Consider the following 15,353-nt stretch of genomic DNA (forward strand, 5'->3'; position numbering starts at 1 on the left):
TTATTTCATTTCCATTGGTTTTGATTTTTATTTTGTAGAAGTAAAAAAAATTCTGAAGTGAAGAGTAGTAATTATAAGATATATAACATGGAATCACTATGATTTATAACATATCTAATATTATAAAAGAAAATCGAGTGAAAATTTTTATTTACGATGAACTAATTCCATATAAATAAAGAGCGGAGTAAATATAACACAAAATAAAATAAACCATCCAATGTTTATCGATATACCATAACATTATTTAACTTATATAACAAATAACAATGAGTATGGAGAACTCAATGGTTTACTATTTAACTTTTATATATATAGAGTATATCACCAAGAATTGAAGATTGGCATAAATTAAAAAAAAAAATAGTGAGTAATATTTAATTAGAATTAACTTAATTTAATTTATCAATATAAAAGAAATGTTAAATTTCCCTAAACAAACAATTATGATTAATCATATTATTACTTTTGCAAGTTAGTTAAAAATATCATTCAATTATCAATAAGTCATCTTCCCCCATGAAACAATACAAATCAAATTGAAACAACAAAAATTAAGAAATTAAATTAAAATAAATAAGCTTAATTATAGGCACTTTAAGTCCATTTTAGATCATCTCCACATTAACAGCATCAAGGCATATATATACAAAATGGTCATTATTATTAACTGACTTGCAGTCTGTTTTTAAAGAACTTAAGTGTTATTAAATTTTTTAACTCATTAAAATTACAGTAAATCTTCATTCTCCATGATATTCAAGGTAAATTTCTCTCTTTTTCCTCATAAAAAGAAGAAGAAGAAGAAGAAGAATTGTGACTACGAGGCAATTGTTTCTTCACAGGCAAGGTATATCGAAGGTTCCATAACGGCAAATCCAAAGTCATTGACTAACCATTAATCTACTTATTCTCGGATGGTTAGAGATGTGTCCTACTATCAATTGATTCAAAGATCGAAGATTGATATAAATAAAAAAAGTCATGGACTAACCAGACAGATCTAGTGTCTTGGTGCTTCATAAGCCAAGAACCATGCCAAGCTGGAGAATGAATGCACATGAATGTATTTGTCTTCATTGGACGAAGTTGGTAACATCGACGTACTTGCTGCAAAAGAGAAGGAAATGTGTATAATAAATGCAAACAAAATGGATAAATAAAAAAATTTATGAACAATTCAGCGAATTCATTCATTAATCCAAGTGAAGCTTATGTTTTCAGCAACAGAATGAATGAAAGAAAAGCCAAGTATCTAGACAACAATCATCTCTTCATATTAATCACATTTGCTCATACAGGTTTGAGTTTACTGTGAAATACATCTCATTCGACAGTACAAGGACAATGCGAAACACTGATCTGAATGCTTTACATGAGTTGATTCTCAGAGTTTCGACATGTACAAAAGAAATCAAAGAACCAGCATCTATGCAAAATTACAAACTCAATCTCTAACTTTTGGACACCACAACCCATGAGATAAAAAAAATAGGGATAGTAGTCACCAAGAGATCATATATGACTTTTCTGCCAAGAGACTGGGCTAGAACAAGTTGAGAGATTGGTCCTCAAGGAAGATTTTGTAGACAATGTTAATGTTTTCGGTAAAGAATGATGCAGTAGAGAGGCATCCGTACCAGGAGAAGACGTGAGAGAGCCAGTCAGGTGACAGGGAAAGAGCAGCTGACCAAATTCATCCAAGATGAATATATTCTGGCGCTTGCAGTGTGCATGCATTCTCTTTCTTCGTATGGCTCTGGGCCAATGAAGCCGGGGACACTGCATCTGCCAGGTAAGTGAACGACTTTGACTTGCCGCCAGGGAACCTAGATATGACTTGCCTGTGGAGAAACAAATTAAATCTTCAGTGAATATCACGCAGAATGGACATTCACCATAATTTTAACAAGCAGAGAATTTCTAAAGACTAGTAATATTCGATTCCTTAAAGACTGACAGAAAATCAGTTAAAATCAACGATAATATCGTGCAAGTCATTGTGCATTGGAAATGAATGGGCTCTCCTCATGATCAGTAGCTGCACACTGATTCATCAAATTTAAGGTCACATACTACAATAACAAACTCCAACATCAAAAAAACCGCAACTTTTGATTTGTACTTTAAAATTCACAATGAAGAATTCCACCCAATAAGAATATGCATAATCTATATATCTTCTTAAAGAAATATCTACACACCCTATTATGACAGTAATTCTTTGAATAGTTAAGACTCACTGATTCCATATCACAAACTCAAACTCAGTAATTCTTCGGTTGTTTGTTGTATCCCTCACCCCTGGTGAGGTTTTCAGTTTAGTCTTTCCTTTTGTACGATTATCTTATTTGAGTTGTACTGCTTATTTTTGTTTTTTAAATAAATTGTGGTTTATCCACTTTATTCAAAAAAAAAAAAGAAAAAGAAAAAAGCTCATAGAACGATATTTTGAATAAATCCCCAGACATTAATTTGTTCATTGTATATAAAAGATCACAACAAACTAACACTCTGTTTTCATAATCTCAGTATCAACTAAAGACTTAAAAGAACAATTATCTGCTCTGAGTCCTCTCAAATATTAATGTGCAAGAAATGGAAAAATTATGCATACAAGAAAAAGAAAACTATTTGCAAAACAAATATTCATCCATAAACAGATACCAAATCATAATCCAATGAACAATCTATATATATAATATAGTAACATTATTTGAAAGACAGACAACCTCATCAACCAAGAATTGATCTCTGCCTTACCAACCAAATCAAAAATTATATCTAGATTTCAATTTGCTTGTTTTTAATTCCTATATATTGTACAAAGACACAGAACAGATTATGATTACGAAACAAATCAAAAACCCTAACAAGATTCAATACACACCAAACCTACCATTGTTCACAAAATCAACAAAGAAATTATAAAAAGAAAAAAAAAAGTATAATTTCTCTTCTAAATCCAAATCAACGAACAGGCTCATTCAAGATTATATCAAGATGCAATCTTTTTTCCATCAAGAAGACAAAAAATCGATCTTTTTCAAGAAAATCAAAGCGATCACGATTGAATACCTGAACGGAAGCGACTCCTCCAAAGCGTCCATCATCTCCTCCGGCTAGCCCTTCATCCGGCTCTCCACCTCCGGCGAGATCTCGAGATCCCGGCGGTGATCTCCGGCGAGAAGCACTAGTCTCCAAGAAAAGGGAAAATTGAGAAACTTTTTATAGACTAATAATAAAACTAATTTTAAAACTTTAAACTGATTTTTACTTATCTTTAATAACTGATTTTTCTATTTTTACTTTTTACCCCTTGTAAAAATTCAAAATATAATTTGCATTTAAAAAAAGAAAAAGGAAAATCAGTATGTTCATAAAAAAAATATTTGTCTTATTTTTATATCGTTTTATTTTAAAAAAAATTAAATTCTCAAATTTATGTTCCTGTTATATCTAATTAAATAAAACATTTTTTTTCAATTTAAATATGACTTGATTAGACTTAGTATAACAATTTATTAAAATGAGGCCATGAAAACTGTCATAAACTTCAAAAGAATGAATCAATAAATTTTTATGTCCTAATTTTAATTATCATAACGAATTTTTCTAAAAAAATTATGACTATGATTGTTTTATTCATTTTTTAAATTTTGATTTTTTATCCAAACTCTGTATTATCAATATTTAATAAAATGCCAAAAATACTTCTAAGGAAAAAAAATTTCTTTTCAAACTAATTGCTGCTTTATTATACAAAGGCAATATTTATTTATTTTTTTAAAATTTTTAAATTAAATAAACGAAAGGAGGGTTGTATCATAATCTCAAAAAAAAATGGTACGATTTCAAAAAAGATAATTTAGTAATTTGGTTTGTTATATGTTAAAATTTAAAAAAATTAATATTATTTTTAATTTTTATTAAGATCTTTAAATGACATGTATTTTAAAATGGAGACTATGAAATACGGTGGGGTTTTGTTGTTTTTAGGAGATTATAAGTTGTTAGGCTTCTGTTTTTTTTAGGAATTAAATTGACTTTGTATTGCTTGAGAGGATATGCTTTCATTCTTTATATTATTTGAAAAATATGTCATAAATATTTATGACATAAAACATTATTTGGAATACCTTGTTGTGATTCATATTAATATTAACTTGTAATGGTTTATGCTTGTGAAAATAAATAAAGATAAAAGAGGAATTACTTGTTCTTAGATATATTACTTAAGCTAAAATAGTAAGCTCTATTTTTAATTATATGGGAATTGAATATATTTATATGATTATTATCTTTAATATGCCTTTCATCGAATTTAAGATCACATACTACAATAAGAAACTCCAACATCAAAAGAATTGAACTTCTAATTTGTATTTTAAATTCACAATGAAGAATACTACCAAACATGAATAAGCATAATCTATATATCTTCTTAAAGAAATTTTTTAAGACCCTGTTGCGACAGAAACTCTTCCAATAGTTTGGACTCACTGAATCACTTATCACAAACTAACAGAATAGTAAAGTTCACATCATCTAAGAAAAACCTATCTAATTAGAAAGAGCATCTCATTCAGAACCTAATCAGAGCACCTCTCATTTGAACACAAGTCAAATCAATCCCAAGACATTAATTTGTTCATTGTATATAAAAGATCACGACAAACTAACACTCTGTTTTCATAATCTCACTATAAACTAAAGACTTAAAAGAACAATTATCTGCTCTGAGTGCTCTCAAATATTAATGTGCAAGAAACAGAAAAATCAATCAAGATTATATGCATACAAGAAAAAGAAAAACTATTTTCAAACAAATATTCATTCACCAGTCAACAAATACCAAATCACAATCCAATCAACAATCAATATAATAGAGTTAATATCATTTGAAAGACAAACTCATTAACCAAGAGTTTCCAAATTGATCTCTGCCTTACCATCCTAATCAAAATTTTGTCTAATTTTCAATTTGCTTGTTTTAATTCCTATTTATTGTACAAAGACAAAGAACAAGATAGATTTTAAAAAAAATTATGACTACAAAAATTGATCTATTTATAATTTTTTAACCTAATTTCTAACAAAACAATTCAAAAACCCCTAACAAGATTCAATACACACCAAACCTACCATTGTTCACAAAAATCAACAAAGAAATTATAAAAAAAGAGTATAATTTCTCTTCTAAATCCAAATCAACGAACAGGCTCATTCAAGATTATATCAAGATGCAATATTTTTTCCATCAAGAAGACAAAAAATCGATCTTTTTCAAGAAAAATCAAAGCGATCACGATTGAATACCCTGAACGGAAGCGACTCCTCCAAAAGCGTCCATCATCTTCTCCGGCGAGCCCTCGAGATCGGATTCCGAACAGGCACAGTTGGAACCGATCAACGAGCTACAATGCTCATCCACTTTTTACCGGCAAGAACCCCGTCACTTCCGGCGATAATCCGGTGATCTCCGGCGAGAAGCGCTAAATTGAGAAACTTTTTAATAGACTAGTAATGAAACTTATTTTAAACACTTTTATACTAAGTTTTACTTATCTTTAATAACTGATTTTTCTGTTTTTCACATTTTACCCCTTATAAAAATTCAAAATATAATTTAAGTAAATTTTTTTAGTAGCATTATTTAAGTAAAATTTTGCTCTTTTTAGGTCTAATAGTATTGAATTTGATTATGTGCTATAAAATTGTTGCAAAAATTCTTACTAATCGTCTAAGACAAGTGCTTCTTTAGCTTTTTAGTATAGAGCAGTGTGGTTTTATTCATAGTCACACTCCTATGGACAATATCAGTGTTTCTCAAGAGGTGATTCACTCTTTGGAACAGGAGAACCCCCTAGGATGTTGCTCAAGATTGATATTGAGAAGGCATATGATACTATTTGATGGAACACTATTCTTGCCACTTTTTCTTCTATGGGTTTTTCTCTAAGTGGATTTCTTGGATCAAATGTTACATCAGCTCTGTTAGTTATTCTCTTTTAGTAAATGGGCTTCCTTAAAATAAATAAATAAATAAATAAATCTACCCCTCCAGAGGAGTTAGGCAAGAAAATCCCCTTTCTTCTTATTTGTTTATTCTGGTTTCCCAAAACTTAACTGCAATGCTTAATCAGGCCCAAAGACTTTCCTTGATTCCTGGTTTCAACTTGAATCTTGAAAAAAATTCCAATCATCTGATGTATGTTGACGATTTAGTAGTGATCACCTGTGCTTCTAGAAAGGTGGCCAGGAACTGCAAAATATGTTTGTCCATTTATTCTGACTTATCTAGTCAGGTTCCTAATGATGTTAAATTTGAAATCCTCTTCCCTTCCTGGTTGAATAGGAGAATAGCCAAAAGCATTAGCTCTATCTTAAACATGAAGATTGGAAGTTCCTATTGTCATTTTTAACAATCTCCTCACCAAAGCTGAATGTCGAGTTAACTTTTGGAGTAAACAGTTTCTGTCTGGGTCTAGTAAAGCCATGCTTATCATGATTTCGAAGAAGCTGCCGGAGATTTGAATCAAGAACTGTAAGCTGTTGAAGCTTGCCGGAGATTAAAAAAAAAAAACAATGGCTACAAAGGCTCTAATACCATGGTAGAACAAAAAAAATGATCCCTATATTAGTCTCCATGGAATTACAAGTATATAAAGATAGTATCTAAAGATAGCCACCACTATATAAAGAAATTTCCAATCTAAAAGATCATTTACATATTTGGGAGATATGAAAGATGCCAATGACATTCTCAAATATGTAATTACATATTTGAGAGATATGGAAGATGCCATAAATATTCTCTAATAAGTTGTGTTTTCCTGATGTCTAGAGTTCTATTTTATAAATAACCAGAAAAAAAGTTGGTATTGATTAAAAGATTTGAATCATAAATATAGTTGGTGGCATTTGAAGTAGTAAAATTTTGGAAGAAGAAAACTCAGTTAGAACATGCTTTCAGTCTCCTTGAAGACCATACTCCAGAATGTGCTCGCTTATAGTCACAATGGCTACTATATCATCAAATTTCATTATTGAACATCAACTCAACTTCAAGTATTGAAAATTTTATTGTCCTGAGAAGGTGGTAATCTTTGTAAATTGCAAATGTTATTAACTTCAGTTATGCTTAGTTCTATAAACCACATTGAGTCCCAATTCCGAGAAAACTTGGTTTGTGTTGATATTTTTAGTTTTAGTTTTGAATGATTGCTAAATATCAAGGTCATCATGTCTGTTAGAATATCATTGAATCATTTTGGTTTGTCATAAGGACTACCCCCTTCTATATAGTGTTTCGTCAGTTTGATGCAGAGGATGAAGAGATTTGGAGTTGCAGGAGTGTTGTCATATGGGCTGCTGAATACCATATATTATCTGACAACATTTCTCTTTGTTTGATGAGTTAAACGTTTGCTGAAATATCATAATTTGATATTGTTTGGTGCATTCTTTGTTGAACACAGACAATGCACGGCTATGTTATCATAATTTAAAATCTTACCTGATTATTTTTTAAGTTTAAAACTTTTCCAAGACAAACCTGTTTCTCTTATCATTCAGAATGTATTTGTTTTTTAACTAAATAATTACATAATAAGTTCTGCTTTTGAAATGAATTACAGTGAAGTGGTTGGCAATAATATGCACATGAACTGTGTTATACTCATACATGATTGTTAATTTTATAATGTTAGTAGGAATTTTGAACATGATGGATTAAAAACTGAAAACTTGGCAACCTCTTCTATCTAACATATAATTTTCAAACAAAGAGTTCAAAATTAACTATGACTCCATTTTCAAAACACTGGTTCATGTTTATTTCCTTTTGATCAGTTATTTAAGTCTTTGACTTATTCTTCTGCTTTACATCCCTCTGGTTATTAGCTTCTTTCATACGCTTTTCGATTTATATTTTTGTTTCTTTTATGCATTCAGTTGAACTTGCTGATGGCTCACATTACATCTTAGTGATTTGTCTTCAAAATTCATAGCAATTAACTTATGCAATCAGTAATCCTTTACATCCATTGTTAATCGAATGTGTTCAAATACCTTTTCCCTATAATCTTAGGAGGACTATAATGTTATGAGTCCTCATTCTCTAATTTTAGTACTTGAACCATTAATCTGTTTGTGTTGATGTGTAGTAAGAAGATCTTTAATTGATTATAATAGACTTAAAATCAACTCTAGACATGACCACGGAATCATCAACGACGCTCTATAGTTAAGTAAACTGTTACTTTGTAGTTTCTAAAAACCGATTTTTTTTTTTCTCATTAGCAGTAGCTCACCAATGTTAATGTCATATGCAGTGCTCTTGCATTAGCTCCCATTGTTGACAAAGGCTTGTCATTGTTCACTGTGAAGTTTAACTTCAAGTCTGAAGGAAAGGTAAAACTGTTATTTGATCTTCCCGATATTATCGTGGTTTTGTTTCAGCTTCGATAACCATTTCTTTCATCGAATTTCTTTGCAGGCATTCGCGATGATTGTCGGGTTATGCTTCAATTTGGCTTTTATACTTATCTTCTGCCTGACATTTCTTTGGACAAAGATCATCATGTCAAAGTAACGGCTGACATCCTCACTTTCATTTGAAAGAACTCTTTTTTTTTACCATCTTATTTTTGAAAGCTCCCGAAATCGAAAAAGCGAGGCAAGATGTCATTGAGCTTACATATGCGCTCCACAATTGTACCCATCAATGATTTAAACTTTAAATGGTGGTACTTATTTGTAAAAAGAAAAAGAGAGAGCTCTCGTTTTTGGGGAGTTTGTCATGAAATGTTGGTGAATATGATGCATTTAATTCCTTTTTATTGTATCATGTTTTGAATTTGTTCTTTGCTGTATTTCTTAAAAGAGTGATTTTTGAGGTAAATGTGGATAAACCACCGATTTATTGAAAAACTAAAGGACAACATAGATGAAGGAAACGAAGATAAAGAGCCCCTCACGTAGTGAGAAAAAGCAAATATTACTAAAGCAGGAGGAGCAAAGAAAGAACAATCTGAAAAATAAACACTTGGACCGATGACGAAAGGCGCCATCTCGGAGCTATAGGTCCGGTCCCAGTGATAGAAAAAGGAGGATTACCTCCTGTAATGTCAGTGTCGAAAGTTTAGTTGTCACCGTGGGAAACTCTTTCGGTAAGAAAGTCGAGTGGTAACTGATTTTTCTCAGGAAGCATCGATGTTGGATTGCGATGATCGTCTGAGTCAGTAGATAAATATGAGAGAAGCTGTTAGCGAGATCTAAAGATGACAATGTAAGACAGTAAAGCTTTTAGCTGAAATATGCGGGAATTTCGTTCTAGCCAAATGTTCCACAAAAATAGTTCGGGAGATGAGATCCCCGATATATACGGAAGAGGAATCAAGAGATTGTAACCGTGGATGTCCAAAGGTTTTGTATTGAATGAGGCGTGGTAAAAAGGATTTCAAAAATATGTGATCCCATAAATGACTAGAGTAGGGCACTCAAGAAAAAAGATGATTTAGAATTCTCCGAGGGCTTGATGACATAGGACACGTGATCGATGGAATTTTTGAAGTTGCAACCTCTCTTGAAGAGGTTATTTAAAGTGAGAATTTTATCCTCCACAGCAAGGCAGCAGAAAAGAGTGATTTTGCTAGGACAGTGGGATTTCCAGAAAAGTTTGTGAAGGGGACATTGAGTACCACCGTCAATAAGGAATTTGTAGAATGATTTGACTGTGAACTTGCCATGTTTATCTAGGGACCAGGAGGGGAATTATCCGATTAAGGGTGATGCGGGGATCGAAAGTGGGTACAATGTGGAGTTCACTCCCTGCCCCAAAAAGAAGGATTTATTTCGGGTGGAATGTGAGAGAGCACACCATTTGGGTCTCAATTAGGTAGTTGGTGTGAATGATTTTGTCCCAACCACAATTAGGATTGCAAAGAAGTTTCCACCACCATTTCCCAAGGAGAGCTTTGTTGAATTCTTGAGATTGATAATCCGAGCCTCCCATGTTTCTAGGTGCAGTGATTCCGTTCCAAGCAACCGATCCCGATACCTTTGGAACGCTAAGTCGGTCCTTTCCCACAAAAAAATCACTGTGAATTTTGTCAATTTCTTTGATTACCCGAGACGGGGAAGTTTGAACACCTGACATCCAGGTAGATCGAACAAATGAGAGAGACGTAATTAATGAGAGTTAATCGACCACCAAGGGATAAGTAGTTTGCTCTCCGTGGAGTGAGTCTAGAACGGACCATTTGGATGAGTTTAGCCCAATCTACTCTTCTAGGTCTTTTTCCGTATAACGGGACCCCTAAGTAGGGCGAGAGGAGAGACAATTCACAGAGCAGTTTAAAATTGCAGGGAAGAGGATGAGGTTGGAATCCAAAATTTGTGGAGTAAAGGCAACTTTTCGAAAAATTAATGGTTAGACCTGAAGACCCTTCAAAAATGTAGAGAGTTAGTTTGATAATTCGGGAGGTCTTCATGTCCACCGTCGAGAGAAGATTAAAAGGTCATCTGCATATTGAAGATGACAGATGCTATCTCGAATGGTCAAGTGGAACTCCCACATAACTTTGGATCTAAGGGCGTGTGTGAACATAGCGCTCAAAGTGTCGTGACCGGAGCGAAAGAAGGGAGAAAGGGGTCACCCTTGACGGAGACCCCTTTGCAGAATCGATATATCCTCGTGTGGTGCCATTGATGATGAATTGTGCCTTGCAGCATGGAGAATAGTATGGATCCGGGATATCCATCTAGGTCCAAAGCCTCTAGCGAGCAAGAACTCCAGTAGGGAAGTTCCCAGATCAAGAGAGTCAAAAGCTTTGGCAAAATCCACTTTGAAAACATATCCAAGGGATTTCTGTTTCTGTAACTTAAAAATAACTTCTTGAGCCCCAATGATATTGTTCGCAATGCATCTACCCTTGATAAAAACCGAGATTGAGCCTCATCAACTAAGTCATCGATCAAGGTGCTTGAGGCGGGATGCAAGAATCTTGGATATAATCTTACGGTGGAGTTGATTAAACTTATGGGGGCGAAAAATCGTGAGACCGACTTTCGGATTATTGTTTTTGCAATGAGAGCTATGTGTATCCAGTTTTAGTCGCTCAAAGTTGAGGGATCCGTCATGAAATCCTCGCAAAGTTTAACCAAAAGTGTCCTTAATGGTGGTCCAGTGTTTTTGAAAAAGATTGGAAATCCATCCGGTAGGGAGCTTTTATCCGAATTTAAATCGAAGACGACTTGTTTTATCTCTTCAATGGAAAAATGGGTTTTCAAGTCGAGAGGTCAAAATGATCCTTATAAACGAATAAATGTTGCCAATCCATAAGGAATCTGTTGGATAGAGGGGTGCCGAAAAGGGATTGATAAAATTCATTGAAAGATTTCCCTATTTGCTCATCACCTTCAACCCAAATGTCATTATGAAGAATTCGAGGGATGTGGTTTTTGTTTTTCATATAAAGTTTATGCAGAAATAATGATTTTAGGATATATCTTTTTATATCTCTATTCATGAAATATTTGCTAGATAAATATAATTAAATTTGAAAAAAAATATTTAAATATATTCAAATCAAGTTTATCATTTATGAAGAAAATTGTTCGAAAAATAAAAGTGTCTAATTACTAAAATGCCCTTACGATTAATTTGGTTACTTAAAAAATTGACAGAGGTATAAGCAAAAATATGTTTTTTACAGGGGTTTAATAGTAATTGCGAATCTTAAAAAAAAACTTATTTTTGAAATTATGAATTAATGGATCGGGTTTTGAAGATAAACCCGAATCCGATAACGTGAAATTTGGCAAAAACCCCTCGTTTTTGCGGATATCTTGTCACTCTTCTCGGATTCTGCGTTCAGAGTTCGCCATTAATGGCATCCGCCGAAGGAGAGACAAGCAACGAAGATGGCGGCGGTGGCTCCATTGAGGACCTCTACCAGATCAACGTCTTCCCTACCGAGCTTTTCCTCAAGTTCCGCAAGGAGCTGCAGGGCTTCCGCGTTGGCGTTAATCTCGAGGTCTTCTTTTTCCCTCTCTTTTTTTTTTTTACCATCAATTCCTGATTAGCTTTTCAGTGTTGTTTTTTTGTGTTAGATTTGATTTGATTAGGTTTCTATTGAGAAATTGATGAGAAAGAAGTTAGTTTGGTGAGATTTTTAGTTTTGGTTTTTGAGATTTTTGCCCTTTTGGAGAAAAGAAAGTGTTTTTGAGAGAGTTTAGCTTAATTTGCGTGCACATTGTTGTGAATTTAGTCTTGTTTGAATCATGCTTGTTGTTTGCTTGCTTATATATTCAAGGCTTTATTAGTTCAATTTCATTACTTTGATTTGGATAATTCAATGTGAGGAAACTAAAATTCAAGTAGTGTTCCTGTGAGATTATCATTCAATTTTATCGGAAAGCCAAGTTCTGTTTCATCTGAATGTAATGGTCTGAGAGTAAAGTAGCCACATTTTAGCTTAATTCCAATATGAATTCAATTTAACTATCATAAGAAGCAATTGGTTTTGTTTGAAATTTTTCTTAGATGTTTTGATACGTAAATAGGAAAGTTTTATTAAAAGAATTTGTGATGATATGACTAATACAAATTTTGCAAAATGCTGGATTTGTGCATTTCATTATGTGTGCTTATAACAGCTGTCGATAGGCTTGTATTAGGATAAGTCCTTGATTGGGAAGAATAGTACTTTCACTTCAATCCCAAAAGCGGAAGATGTAAAATGACAATTCCTTCCTGTATTTTAAATTCATAGTTAACTTATTTGGTCATTATAAGTGATGAATGTTTTATCTTGGAAAGATCTTTATTATGATGCTTTGTTTGGATCGGGAACAATCAAATATACTGTATCTAAATTGAACTCTTTTGAAATGGTAATTTTCTCCTATTAACTTAAAAGAAATTATGTTCAGTGCACAAAAAATTCATCCATCGAGTTCAAAAACAAGGTATCCTTTGCCCATGTATAATTATTTGCAAGAGTGATGGTTTGATTGTCACTCAAAGGATAAGCTGTTTATAAAATATTGTATTGGCATATGCTAATCTTCTACTGCATCAAATATATTGACTTTCTTAGTAAATGGGAAGCATTTCTTGATTGAATTAGCATCTTTTATAAGATTCATATAAATCAACATTTTGGAGCCTATGCTTATTTCATCTATCTATTAACTTTAACTCATGCCAATGCCTAACTGTTCTTGCATTCTTTTGCTTCAGTTTTATAACTTACAAAGTAATGATTTTCAATCAAAATTGGTTTTAAAACCTCTATCGCCTGATCGGAGATGGAAGTTCATATGTGAGCCAATAGAAAAGGATGTGCGCCTGCTGTCCAAGAAGATCCCTATAACAAAATATCTTAATCTTCAGGTCTAAGCTCTCTCTCCCCTAATGCTTACTTTGGAGTGGTATGATTTCTCATGTATTGTTTTATTGATTTAAGGATATGATACTTTCAGCATTCAGTTGTTCATTAACATTTAGCATGGAGTATTGCAACGTGTAATTGTTATATAATGCTAGGTACTTAAAGAATTAGAAATGTTGAAATTTTTGAGTGAATCGAACATATTTTAAGCTCATTTTTCCAAGTATGTTTAAACTAGATATGAGTTGGAATACCGTGTTTGCATGAAATGCATTGTAAACATCGAGTTAATAGATAGGAAGTTCAAAGTGAACCAAAAGAAAGTTGTACCTTTTTTTATCCCTTCTGATATGATAAAGTAATTTAAAGAAAACTACATAATGAAAGCCAACAGGCAGAAGTTAGATGCCAGTGGATATTTCACTTCTTATTACAATCATCATCTCCTTCAAGATTGTTCTCCCTCCCTCTTTAAACTTATATATGTGAGGGATTTATTTACCAAGATCTTCAGTATTACTTATTGTTAAAAATGAATTTGCAAGTATCAAAAGTGGGGGAAAAAACTACATGCTATAATGTCATTTATATCTATTGTGCATGTATCAAACTGTATGCTTTAAACAATGAACAACCAAATTACTTGTAAATGATGTACATATGTTTGTGATGCTGCAGGTCGGCATAGGGCATAATTTCCATCACAATTTGACCGGATGGCAATGGAAGATTTCAACTTGTTTGGGTGGTGATGGTATTTCCCAGTTTAGAAACAAGACATCGGTCAGTTTATTTCCAGGATTAGACTTGAGGATCGCTTACAGGGCGGAGTACATTCTTCCTGAAATTCATGGGTAAGTTAAGTTGTTCATACTTAACTGTCATATATGCACCAAAAAGGAAGGAAATTCAATAGATGTTTGGTTTGAAAATATGATATTTACGTGTCTTAATCTAACTATCATTCAGCTTTTAGCTTCCAAATTGTTGTCTTCACCTTTTTGAATATCAGTTATGAAAGAATGGATACATTTGAGGGTTTCTTTTCTTCACTAATGTGTGAAAGTATCTGCTGCTGACAGGGCTGTCGGGACCGGAGAACCGATCTTTAATATGAACTATGGAAAGTTGCATGCATCTATAGACAGATTTGAGGCAATTATAACTCATGGAAGCTGATCTGTTAAAACAAGTGAAAAAATGATCTTGACTTGTTCTTCGTGTTTTGGTTTCAAGTAAAATAATTTTTTTGTTCTGCTATTTTTGATGATTTTGTGAAATTATGATGTCGGAGATCGAAAAAAAAATGTTTGAACAAGAACAGTTCATACATGTATAGATTATGTTCAGTTTCACATGTTAATCTTGAAACTGTTCTTTGCCAAAGCTTAGTGACTTCGTTGATGAAATTGCTCAGCTTTTTCATATTCTCTCATGGATATTTTATGTCTTATTTTTTTAATCTGAGAAAAGTTAACTCATTAATGCTGAGGTCTAAATGCTGCCAAGAATGATATTTTCTTCCTCTGAATGAATGGTGCAGGGAGGTGTAAAGGTTGAAATTATGTTTGAACATATAACTTACAAATAAATTATTTAGTTCTTTTAGATAATTAATATTAATATTTTAAATTTAGATAATTATTTTTTTTAAAAAAAATTATTTTTGTGGGTTAATAAAGATTAAAAAAACCACGGAGCAGTGACAAAATAATGCGAGATTGGAGGAACCTGTAGAGAAGGTCAGACGAAAAAAATAAATAAACCATAATTTATTGAAAAGGTGATAAAACATGAACAACAAAATCGTACTACCTAGCACGAGATAAAGAACTAAATAAAGTCACAAACTAAAAAATAAAACATCTACCATAAATAGAAAAAAAAAACTAAAATAAGTACAAAAACACAACAAAATAATGGAAGGAAGTTCTCACAATGCACAACAAATCA

At 32.6% G+C, this 15,353-nt stretch overlaps 1 protein-coding gene and 1 long non-coding RNA gene across 3 annotated transcripts; one reads left to right on the top strand and one right to left on the bottom strand.

The window, feature by feature from the left end:
- Positions 1-646: 646 nt before the first annotated feature.
- On the bottom strand, positions 647-3,223 carry LOC120282379. 2 transcript variants are annotated; one of them, XR_005542959.1, is made up of 3 exons: positions 3,079-3,223; positions 1,641-1,844; positions 647-1,110 (listed from the first exon to the last, which is right to left on the bottom strand). It is a non-coding gene; the product is annotated as an uncharacterized LOC120282379 (long non-coding RNA). The 2 variants fall into 2 exon arrangements; XR_005542958.1 differs by lacking the exon at positions 647-1,110 and having other exon boundaries at positions 1,257-1,844.
- An 8,666-nt stretch (positions 3,224-11,889) lies between these two features.
- LOC120281894 lies at positions 11,890-14,825 on the top strand. Its single transcript, XM_039288590.1, has 4 exons — positions 11,890-12,041; positions 13,250-13,402; positions 14,079-14,254; positions 14,483-14,825. Exons 1-4 carry the CDS (start codon positions 11,895-11,897, stop codon positions 14,577-14,579), a joined length of 573 nt encoding a protein of 190 aa, XP_039144524.1. The 5' UTR covers positions 11,890-11,894; the 3' UTR covers positions 14,580-14,825.
- Positions 14,826-15,353: the final 528 nt, after the last annotated feature.

This window comes from Dioscorea cayenensis, chromosome 18 (assembly GCF_009730915.1).
Source record: "Dioscorea cayenensis subsp. rotundata cultivar TDr96_F1 chromosome 18, TDr96_F1_v2_PseudoChromosome.rev07_lg8_w22 25.fasta, whole genome shotgun sequence".
Lineage (NCBI taxonomy): Eukaryota > Viridiplantae > Streptophyta > Magnoliopsida > Dioscoreales > Dioscoreaceae > Dioscorea > Dioscorea cayenensis.